The 12074-nt window shown below is 41.9% G+C and overlaps 1 protein-coding gene across 1 annotated transcript; it reads left to right on the plus strand.

Annotated features, from left to right (window-relative positions):
- Positions 1 to 7527: 7527 nt before the first annotated feature.
- On the plus strand, positions 7528 to 9186 carry rai2 (retinoic acid induced 2; the record flags this gene model as incomplete). The annotated part of the gene is made up of 1 exon (XM_083647277.1): positions 7528 to 9186. The coding sequence occupies one exon, from the start codon at positions 7528 to 7530 to the stop codon at positions 9184 to 9186; it is 1659 nt and encodes a 552-aa protein (XP_083503403.1).
- Positions 9187 to 12074: the final 2888 nt, after the last annotated feature.

The following is a 12074-nucleotide window of genomic DNA, read 5'->3' on the forward strand; positions in this document are numbered from 1 at the left end:
ATGACCACCACCCACCAGTCTCCCCTTTACAGATAGGTAGCATTTTTGCAAAGCCTAGCATTAATAGCTTGTGGATTGATTTCTTGTTGTTGTTCATCACATTTTGTCTCAACAAATGTGTTATGGATGCAAATACTTCATGAGGAAGGGGGGACAGAATGTTGGCAATCTGCTTTTGGGTATATTGCCGAAATGTTTTTTTTTGTTTTTGTTTTGTTTTTAATGTGGATGGATTATTAATTTCCCTTATGCCCAAATTCACATGCTCTGTTGATGAAATAAAAAATACATAATATAAAAAAAACATAATAGGGGAATCATCTTAGTCTCGTGTGTTGATCAGAGTTGTGATTAAAGGGTTGGGTGGGCCACGTAAGATTTTCAAAGTGGGCCGCAGCATAATCAAGTTTGGGAACCCCTGTCCTATGGTATAACCCTCCCTTGGTATAAATTGAAATACAGTATATCCTTATTTCTCAATGGGGAATATTTCAATCTGCATTGTCTGTTTTCATGATCATGTGATGACCAGTAGGCTTTGGTTACACCATGATCAGACAGACTACTGCATTAGTATTTTATCATAACTATTATCACTGATGCTATTACACACAGAAGATGGGCGTGGGGCATAGCTGACCAAAGATCCTGAAAGGTCTACTAATCCACCAGTCAGGCTCTGGACGAGCTGTACGTGTCTCTCTAATGAGAAGTAATTGGCTATTGGTGTGGAGGCGGGGATGACCTTTAGATCAGTGCTTTGTTCCTGCTGCTCTGGTCTCAACTCTTAAGTGTCATCTTCTCATTCCTAGAAGTGTGGTGGGGCCTAAAATAAAGAAGTGCTCTATGACGGCAAGCTTTCAAAAATAGTAACAAGGAAGGACAATAGCCCTTAGAATGGCTTTTCTCATTGTCAATTAGACAGTGAAGTTGAATTTCTAAGGCTTTGTTGTTGTTTTCTCCCTATGTATGCCGCCGCACATTCCATCGATGAGGCAAGGCACAGAACGCAAATGTGGAAATCATTACAGTAAAGGGGACAGGGGAGGGATTTCATCTGGCTCTCTGTCAGGTTTAGTGTTCTTCTTGAGGCTTGCCTATTTACCCAATTAACTGTTGCTGCCTGCTTTTGCCCTAAATGCTCCTGCTCTCCGCTGTTGAATTTTACACATAGTTTAGGTTAGTGTGTCTATAACAGAAAATTAGAGGGATCAGAATGGAACTGTGACTTTTCTGGTCCTAACAGTGTTGTTTACAAGACCGAGCATCCAGGAATGAAACAGGATGGTAAACGACAAGCAAGCATTGTTTTATGTTGCACGATTCTTACATGAGCTCATATTTAATGTCTGAAGATTCAGCGTTCAACTAAAGCCAACTAGGGTCACATTTTATTTGATTTCGGAATGAAAGAGGATCATTTTTAGACCCTATATGTTAACTATATGTTAACTATATGTTAAACTGCTACATTTTTGTGTGTGTGCTTGTGGTCGTTCACCCAAGAGGTGTTAGATTTAGACGGAGGAGCTGGTTGCAGCTCATCTCTGTTCTGTTTGACCAAAGGGAAATGGATTATGTAAGCAGATTCAAACTTGTAAGGACGAACAGCCGAGGACATGCACTCAGCTGACTGGGTCTCCGGTTCTGTGCCATTTAAGAGACATGATGTGACACATCAGCAAGAATCAAAGAACCACAGTACAAGTTATTTATTTATTTATATTTCTTTCTTTTTTATATATATATATATCACAGAAAGCCTTTCATGATCATTTATGTTTTGGCAAAATATGCAAAGAAATTCTGAACAAAGGCTGGTGTGAATTAATCAAATGTAGGCCTAATGTGCAATCATTAACTAGTTCAGCTGAAATGTTTTATGTTTACGTAATATCTTTCTTTGGCTTCAACAAGGCACAAGTGAAGTCACTCCAAAACGAGAGTCAATTTGAAACAGCAGATGGAGTTGCACATGTGTCTGTATTATGGCTGAGCCTAATCTTTGCTGGGTACTGGGTAGACTTCCTTCCTCTGATCCTCTGCAGAGTTGAGTTAGACATTGCATTGCACTCACATGATTCGAGTGAAGAGGAGGTAGAGCAGTGAGCCATGAACTCTGCTACGGTGGGGGGAGACTAAACATGTACCCGAGCATCAGGTCACCTGATCTGAAGGTCTGTGTGTAATATAGAGAGCCAAAGTCACACCCACTTCCGCCTTAGGCATACGCACCAAGAGATTTCATCCGCCATTCTTTTTTCCATAGACAATTCGTAAGCTTGTAAAAAATAGTTTTACTTGGTCAAACCAAGTGATTCAGCTATATTTAAAATCAGGAGAGACCATAGAACATTTATCTCAGACAAAACTTAAAAAAAAGTGTGGATGAAAAAAATTATTGGTAAGAAATCTATGGAGTCTGGAAAAAAGAATGGCGGATAAAATCTCTTGGTGTGTATGCCTACACCGGAAGTGGGTGTGACTTACTGACTTTGGCTCTCTATACAATTCTATCTCTTTTTCTTCTCCTAAAACAGAAAGGTTTAAACAAAACATGTGTGTATGTTCTGTTAACCTGGTAGCAAGTTCAATTAAGAGGACTAATGAGATGTTGTATGTTATTGGTGCTGCAGGAAAGGCTGGGATATTTCACTTATTTCAAGTGTGAGAATTGGGCCGAACTATTGCAGTCTATGACAGCAAGGGAGTCTCAACACAACCAAGAAAGACTTCTTTCAAACTGGTCAGTGAGGCTTTATCATATCACAGACCTCATGACCGTGTTATCAAGCAGGAAATGCTTCGCCTCCGACTTCCTGGAATGCATGTTACACTGTAACCTCAAAACAGTGGACAAATATCATCCAAATCTTAATTTCCCATCAGAAAATTTAATTTGGGACAATATAATTAATCATTTACAATGTAGAGAAGATACTGACTAGGGCTGGGTTCAAAAAATCGATTCTCCGATTTTTAATCGATTTTCATTTTAATCCTCGATTATCGATTCATATGTCCAGAGATCGATTTTTTTTTTTTAATTAAATTTTTTTTTTTTTTTTTTTTTTTTTTTTTTTTTTTTTACTAAACAGGCTAAAATATTGTGCTGTGTGTGGTAGTTGAAACATAGCTTCAAGTTGACGTTTAATTATGTTTGTAGTTGAAACAAAAACATAAATACTGTAGGCTACATGAATGGAAATGTTTGATCATTATTAATATCTACTTTTAGAAATTATATAGGCTGAAATCAAATCACTGTGCATAATTGTGAAAGTGTCTTTATTGACAGATGAAAAGGCTGTTATTTACCCTTTGTCACCACGTGGTGAGTAAATATATGTGTAACTAAAACTAATTGACAACAGGTCTGCAACTTTTTTTCCCCATGTATCTACTTGGCTGGTTGGAAACCCCTGTGTTACATAACTGGACAGTCATGTAATTCAGGGTACAGCTCAAAAACCACGTTTTGGTATCACTAACCAAATCAATATTGAAAATTGATCGAATCGGAATCGAATCGAATCGAATCGAATCGAAATTAATCGATTCGCAACCTTGTGAATCGGAATCGAATCGATTCTTGAAATTTGAACCAATACCCAGCTCTAATACTGACCTGAAAGCCAGGTTTCGATCATTTCTTCAACTCATTACTGCCAATGTACAATATTAATTCATGTCCAGGAAAATGTCAATGATTTTTCTCCCATGGCCAATTCCCCCTGCTGTCCTGGTCATTGTTCCACCCCCTCTGCCGATCTAAGGAGAGTTGTAGACTAGCACATGCTTCCTCCTATACATGTGCAGTCGCCGCATGGGAGAATCATGCTATAGAGGAGGCGCTAGTGCAGCAACCAAGACTCCCCACTACCCCACCGGCTTCCCACCCGCAGACACGGCCAATTGTGTCTGTAGGAACATCTGACCAAGCCGGAAGTACCGCTACCGGGAATTAGCGAGTGTTTTTTACCTCTACACTACCCACTACCTACACTACCCCCATAAAATTGTCAATTAATTATATATTGTGTCTTGTTTTGTTAGAAAAACTTAGTGATAGTATTAGGCTAAGCTCAGTGATAGGATATTGTTACGAAGCAAATGAGCCTTTTGCCAGAATGTGTGTGTGCGTATGTGTGTGTGTGTGTGTGTGTGTGTGTGTGTGTGTGTGTGTAAGCGCAACGCCCCCGTGTGTGAGCATGGATTCCCGTGGCAATTTTTTTTTTTTGCCTAGTATTTATTGTCTGTCCGTCCCATGACTTGCAGGACGAGGCAGTCCCATAAGGACAAAGCAGCGTGTGTGGTGCATGAGCCTACTACATGCATGTAGATGACCATGACCTGCCTGGCCATCATTCACCAGAGTGAACAGACACCTTCCTCTGTGATGCATTCAAGACCCACTGCCTCTAGAGTCTAGACTGTGGTGGGAAAAGACACAGAAGCTTCAAGCTATAAATACACAGAGGCTTTTATTGGCTTCTTGTAGGATCTGTTTAAGCATGTTTTTCTATTCCCAAAGGTGCACACACACCTCCCAGATCGTTCCCATGTGTCAGATGGCGACAAGGTGATCAGCCGTCCGTCTGGCTCCACAGGCCTCCATGTAATCCATCAGCGCGCTGTTACCATGTCTCATCTATGCTACAGAACAATATCAAACTAGCCCGGGGGGAGCGAGTGCTCCTCCTCACTGCTCAGCGAGGCAACCCAACACCACATGAAGGCTATTTACAACAAGAAAAAAGACAAATGTGTTACGCTTCTGCTCGCAAATTGGAATTCCATGTGTGCATTTAATTGAGTTTTTCACTTAAAAGATACTGCATGCTTTATTGTTGTTTTGCCAGCTTTCTTTAAGTTCCCCGTTCCCAAGTACTGAACATTATCCTTGGTGTTTGCATCTGTATGAATAATTGACCTTGCTGACATTGTAAGCATTGTATCTCATTGTATCTATGGGGACATTTTATCACTACGGACGGATGAGGGTTGATAGCCAGTGCAGGGTGGGATGTGTCCTCTGGAGGTGTCATGCAGTTGGGAAGGCAAATACACAATAGACTTATAAGGGCATAACCGCTGAAATGATATCCTATTTAACAACATTGAAGTATATACACTATTTATAAAACGGCTCTCTCAAATCAAGCAATCTGATTGGTTCACAGCCATTGTATAAATACCGTAACCCACTCTCATAACCCATGGCCATGGGTTATGAGTTGCCATGGCAACTCTCTTACTAAAAGGCTTTGGTTACCTCAAATGACAATGTAGAAAAAACAAAATGGCGGAGACAGCTGTCAGATCCTTGTGAATCGATCTTCGCTTATAACTTTACTAATACTTCGCAGAAAATTATGTTTTGTACAAGAATAGACGCGGGCTAATGTCTTCTTTGCAAAAAAAAGGCTGTTAACCCCGCATTTAAGTAACCCCGCATTTAACCCCGTAACGTTAGTTGGTGTCGGGCTTTGCAGAAAGCTCTCAGCTTCTCAGCAAGCGCTGAGAATGCAGCGCTGCGCTCGAGCTGCGTGTCGGGCTTTGCAGAAAGCTCTCAGCTTCTCAGCAAGTGCCAGGATTGGCCAATGTCAACTTCAGTCTCCAGAACGATCCAATCAAATCACCCGCACGTCTATCTTCTTGCTAGAGGTCCCGCCTTACAGTAGTGTTTCAACTGAATCTATCAGAATGCCATGCCAGTCGGACTTATAGTATTATTATTATTATTATATTATCATACTTGGAAACCGTTTTATAAAAGCAATATAGCACTCGAGCTGCGTGTGTTGTGGCATATATCCCGCTGCTCAGCAGCGATCAGCTGATCAGCGGGATATATTTGCCACAACACACTGGCTCTCATGCTATATTGCTTAAATATACACAGTCAGTGTATAGATAGATAGATAAATAGATAGATAGATAGATACAGTAGATAGATAGATAGATAGATAGATAGATAGATAGATAGATAGATAGATAGATAGATAGATAGATACAGTAGATAGATAGATAGATAGATAGATAGATAGATAGATAGATAGATAGATAGATAGATAGATAGATAGATAGATAGATACGATATAGCAAAATTCAATATAGCGCAATACAAAAATGTGACAATATGGATCTGGGGCAGGACGTTTTTGCACAATATTAGCTCCATGTTACTCTTTGCTGTAGTAATCGCAAATGAGACGGCTTGCCCATCGCAGTTTCACAAACTGCACATTGAAATTGTATCATTTGCGCTTTGTAATGACATTTTTAAATTGTCGTTTACATTCTAGAAAACCAAAGCATTGTGTATCGATATTGAATCATATCGTGTGAGATAAGCATATTGTCCCATAATAGTCTGTAAGGATGGATGGATGGATGGAACCTAGCAGAATCCTTCTGTTAAAACAGCCAAATTCTGTCCATTTTTGCTGATCTGTGATAACCTGGGTCATCTCTTAATACTGCTTGGAGCCCCTTGGCCTTGCAAATGAAAAGCTTCCCTACATTCAGCTGCATATGGCTTGTTACCCCAGGCTTAACCTTTTCAACTGCAGTCTTAAACCACAGGCGGAGAGTGGAGGAGGGGAGGGATGGAAGGGGGGAGGAGAGTGGAGGAGGGGAGGGATGGAAAGGGGGAGGAGAGTGGAGGAGGGGAGGGATGGAAGGGGGGAGGAGAGTGGAGGAGGGGAGGGATGGAAAGGGGGAGGAGAGTGGAGGAGGGGAGGGATGGAAGGGTGGAGGGCAGTGGAGGAGGGGAGGGATGGAAGGGTGGAGGAGAGTGGAGGAGGGGAGGGATGGAAGGGTGGAGGAGAGTGGAGGAGGGGACGGATGGAAGGGGGGAAAACTCCACTGTAATCAGGAAAAGGCAGGAAGCATAATGGAGTGATTTGCTGCCCCTCACTAAGAGAGACCACTAATGTTTGGGATGTTGGCTTTAGGAAGCAGATGAGATGTTGCTGCGTTTCCTTGGCAGAAAGATAAGGGAAGGGAACACCCTAAACCTCATTTTGTCAGTTGTACAATGTTTCAGTCTCATAATATTTCCGAAATTGATAGACTATAAAATACTGAGACAGCAGTATGTCTTTTTATACACATTGAAGCTAATATATAACAACAGATGTTTTTTTAAAATATATTTGTTGCTTTAACTGTCCGTATGTTGTCATTTTCACCGCGCTGTATAACAACAGAGTATGTGTCCTACAGATGACATCGCTTGGAGGATAATTTACAATTCATTAAGTCACTAACTAACTTAACTCTTAAATCAAAGAATTTTGCAGCTGTACAGTTTTGGGATATGTGTGAGATTATCTACGTCTATCTACAATGTTTTTCGCTGAATATATTATATAACATTCAACGTCCTGTTTCTGTGTTTCAGAGCTACATAGACGAATAATGGATGAATAATGGATGAGACCTGTCACTAGCACTTGATGAAGATTTTCCATTGACTCTTCAAACTAGATTATGGATGGTAATGATAATGTGTCCATAAGTATGGCACACACCCAGACTGAAGTGTGCACCGCTGAGGCAGGAGGAGGAGAAATCACTGGTAAAGTGGAGAATGGAGTCAATCCAATCACTCCCACTGACTCCTGGGATGGCAGTGCAACAGGACTGACCAAGGGAGGGCTCTCTACCCTGGTGGAGACTCAAGCACCTACAGTGGTGAGCCCAACCACCGAATCACCAGGAGGGATGGCGCTAAAAGTAGCCACAACTGTACTACACCCAATCTGCCTGGGGGAGAGTCCATTGATGCTGCCCATTCACCTCCAGATGGCTGGAGCAGCTGGGTCTCAGCTCGGCCAAATGGGGGCAGCACCATACTTCATAACAAGCCAAGGCCCAGTTTCGCTGCCACTGGTCTTGGATCAGCAGGTCCTCCAGCACCTGAGTTCTTCAGTAATTCCCCAGACCACCAACTGTCCAGCCTTGCCGCTCCCGAGCAATGTCTTATGTCAGAATTCGTCTTTGACTGTTGGCTTGCCTCCAGTTGTCGACCAGAAGTCAGCAGGACAGGCCCAGGATGCTAACCTGCTTTCTCTCCTTCAGAACCCAGCTTTTGCAGCCATCTTGCAGGACCTCTTCCCTTCCCAGGCCAGCTCCTCATCCTGTCAGTCGCCAGGCTCTGTGCCCACAGATCCGTTTACATCCTCCTTTTTTCCACTCCCTCCTCAGACTCATCCCTACACCTCCCCTCTGGCCCCTCTGGTCCCTCCAGCCACCCTTCTGGTCCCCTATCCTGTTGTCATTCCTCTGCCAGTGCCTCTGCCCATCCCTCTTCCTATCCCCATTCCCATCCCTCAGACCGAAGACTCGAAGGGGAACATGCCAAAACCAGTGTGCACTGTGAGCAGAAGCACTCAGACTTATTCAAAAGATACTACCTCTCCTTTCTCTTTGAGCAAACTTGTGTCCTCATCTCATCCACAAAGTGTGCCCCCATCCTCACTCCCTTTGGTTGAAGGAGAGGTCCTAGATCTTTCCATGAGAACATGCCCAGTTGAACCCAAACAGGAATACCCCTGTCCACAGGACAACGTGCTTGACTTGTCAGTAGCTGGTGTGAGGAAAAAGTGTATTCAGGCATGTGGCTCCAGTGGCCCACCAGCAGGTGTCAGAGAGTTGACGTTACAATCTAGTCAAGATGGCGCTGGTCCTGCCTTGTCTCTGGGTGTCGAGTGCGCCCCGACTTTAGATTCCAAGCTCCTGAGCAGTCTGGCTTCGCTGGAGTTCACTCGGCAGCACAAGTGGGTGGTTGACAGTAATGCCAGTGGGTCCAGTGCTCTGGGTCAGCAGGCGTCTCTCAGCGCAGCAGGAAACCTTGAGATAGTCAGCGCCCCGCAGACCGCCAAGGTCATTGTCTCTGTGAAGGATGTAATTCCTGCCATCCTCTGCGGAAAAATCAAAGGCCTTTCGGGGGTCTCCACCAAGAACTTCTCCATCAAACGGGATGGCAGCCAGGGGCCGTCTCTGCAGCAGCTCTACAGAGCACCGTCCAGGCCCCAAGGGGAGCAGCATGACCCCAACGACCCACTCCGAAAGGTCCCTAAAAACAGAGCTATCAAACTGAAGAAGGTCAGCTCACAAGAGATCCATTTTCTCCCCATTAAGAAGCAGCGACTAGCAGCACTGCTCCCCAGGAAGTGAAAGTGCTTGCCAATGGGGGATTAATTGCTGGACCGCTCTCTGGCAAAACCTCTGGAGAGTACCGCTATAACATAAAACACATGTGGGGACGTTCTGTAATCAAACTCATATATATTTCCACTTAAGGTCCAGATTTAGGGTACGTGTTGTATAAACTGAGGCTCACGAATGTCTGACAGTATGACAGTACTAACAGAACTCAGAACTGGTTACCATTGCATTTTTCTGAATCGTGTGTGTTTTTGTAATGCACTAATCTACAGTGTTATTCTGTTTGAATTTAAAAGAACTGTTTTCGAGTATGGCAGCTGAACAGGCTCTCCATATGGCACTGGAGGTTCTCTTTAACTAAAATGTTCAACAACATTTTCACTTTATAATTACAGCAAACTGAGCAAAGACACGTGGGTTCAATTTTTTCCATTTTTGTTCATGGTTTGTTTCCATGTGTGGTTTCTATTTATGTGCACTGAAGACCTTAAGCCTGAGCGGTACAGTATCAGAGTGAATACCTTAAAGGAACACTCCGCCCATTTTCAACCAGCTTTGTATCATTAGAACATCAGTAGTATATCAGAAAACTGTAAACTGTTTTGAAGTCTGTCATTTAATTTGACAGTTATTGAGTGTTAAACTGTGGACCAGTGACATCACTGGTCCACACTAACTCAAATTAATAACTCATTAACTCAAATCAACTCTCAATAACTGTCAAACTAGATGACGGTTTTGAAGTCATTCATATAGTTTGACACTTATTGAGAGTTGATTTGAGTTAATGAGTTATTAATTTGAGTTAGTGTGGACCAGTGATGTCACTGGTCCACACTTTAACACTCAATAACTGTCAAATTAAATGACAGACTTCAAAACAGTTTACAGTTTTCTGATATACTACTGATGTTCTAATGATACAAAGCTGGTTGAAAATGGGCAGAGTGTTCCTTTAAGCCTGAGTGGTACAGTATCAGAGCAGAGCATTGTGTGATGGCAGGACTTGACTGAGACTTACAGAAACTGAAACATGTCCCGTCATTGGAAATGGCTAAAAGCATCGGTAGCCGACTGAAGCAATGCTTTCTTTTTTGATGCGTAGGGCTTTAGCGTGGCAGGTCAATAATGACTTGGCAGGGCTTAGGCCACACTTTCATTAACTTAAATGAATGTTGGCAAGTTAACAGTTGTCCGTTTTAGCAAAGCACATTCTTCAGGCCGCTCAAAAGGTCTGTCTTTGTTTCTTGCTAAATCAACCTTTTATACAACAGTGTTTCGGAGTACAAGTCAAGATTGTTGATAATTTACCACACAATCACAAGCCAAGGCTGCAAAAACAACTCACATTCAAGTGTACAAAATACCTGTACTAGGAACAGCTGCTCTTCCAATTAGCAGCCTGGCTAGGTGAATACTAGGTGAAAGGTATGATACCATATTGATTTCACCAATTAAATCCACCTAAATTGTGAAGGGGAGATGAAGTTGAAGGGGAGGAGACGGGTTAAAGAAGAATTTAGCCGTTTGATAAATGAGATATGGTAGACCTAATATTTTGTACACTCAAGATTAAAAAAATCCTTCAAACTACAACTGTCAGAAACAATTTGCTCCACCCAATCTTTCAGGTGTGAAACAGTAACCATTTTCCTGGTTGCAGTGAGAAAATATATTTATGTTACGTGTTTGACAGTTATTAATCTTAATAGATTTGCTGTTCGTAAAGGTTTTATAAAAACTCCATCTGCCCTTTTAATTTGTCATTGGTGTAAAACGTTTGTTCCAAGTGGTTTGATGATGTCATTTTTATTGTTTTCGTAGAACAGTGTTTTTGTGTCCCATGCTTATGATCAGAGTTGTGAATGTGAGAGTATTGTTGTGTGGTGGTTTATTTATCTTATTGAGTGCACTTTGTCATAGTTTAGTTGAAAAAGATACAGGGTACCGTACCTACCCTACTAAAACAGACTGTGTTGCCCCATTGTGATTCTATATTTTATTATATCTGTGAAGGACAGGGAAATAATTAATATCCAGTGGCAGTTTTTTCTTCTTATGAAAGATTGCAACATACTGTCTCATAACAGCCGAACAGCAGACTGTCCTGTTGAATAGCAGAGAATGCATACTACTAGAGATGCCTACAAGCTCAACTTCTGACCAACTGCTTTATTTCTATAAATACAGTGTCTTATCAGTTACATCATATAATAACTCGTGTCATCATCGCTCATCAGTCCATCCAGCAGGAACTTCTATGACCATTACGGATGACATTTGTCACTTTCCCCCCCAGATGAGTGGGTTCTCCCCGCAATTAAAATATTTGCTTCAGATTGTGGACTAACTGATTGATTTTATGGTCCAGGATTTCATCTTCATTTATTCTTTGGACAACCCTTTGTATTTATCATGTGTACATTTTGGTCAGTTGGGAGACACAATGTGACTGGAGACTCTCCAAACAGCTTCTTTTGTACCTGACAGCCTTTTTGCCTCTGGATACTCAGCCAGTAGTGTTTTAATTGAAATGTCAGTAAAGTGACACATCAGTTGAAATGTGTTGGCAGTTGAGTGTTTGCCTCTTGAAGGTATATATTTACTTTTATATAACAGTGAAGTAGAAGCCCTAAAGCCCCCCAAAAAACATCTATGCCCTTAATATACAGTCCATGATGCCCTTCCTTGACAAGATGTTGTCATTGCCATTTCAAATTAAGGGCAGTGTGTCATCAGAGGGCAATCAATATGCTTGACCTCATGACACTGGTTCAAAATCAATGAGAATAAATACATATTCTCATGTCAAAATCAATCAATCAAGGAGTCTTAAAGGGGGGGCTCTGTATGTACATCTGTCTTTTGTGAACTAAACATGCTACACAACAATTTCA

This window comes from Poromitra crassiceps (genome assembly GCF_964638095.1).
Source record: "Poromitra crassiceps genome assembly, chromosome: 12".
Classification (NCBI taxonomy): Eukaryota; Metazoa; Chordata; class Actinopteri; order Beryciformes; family Melamphaidae; genus Poromitra; species Poromitra crassiceps.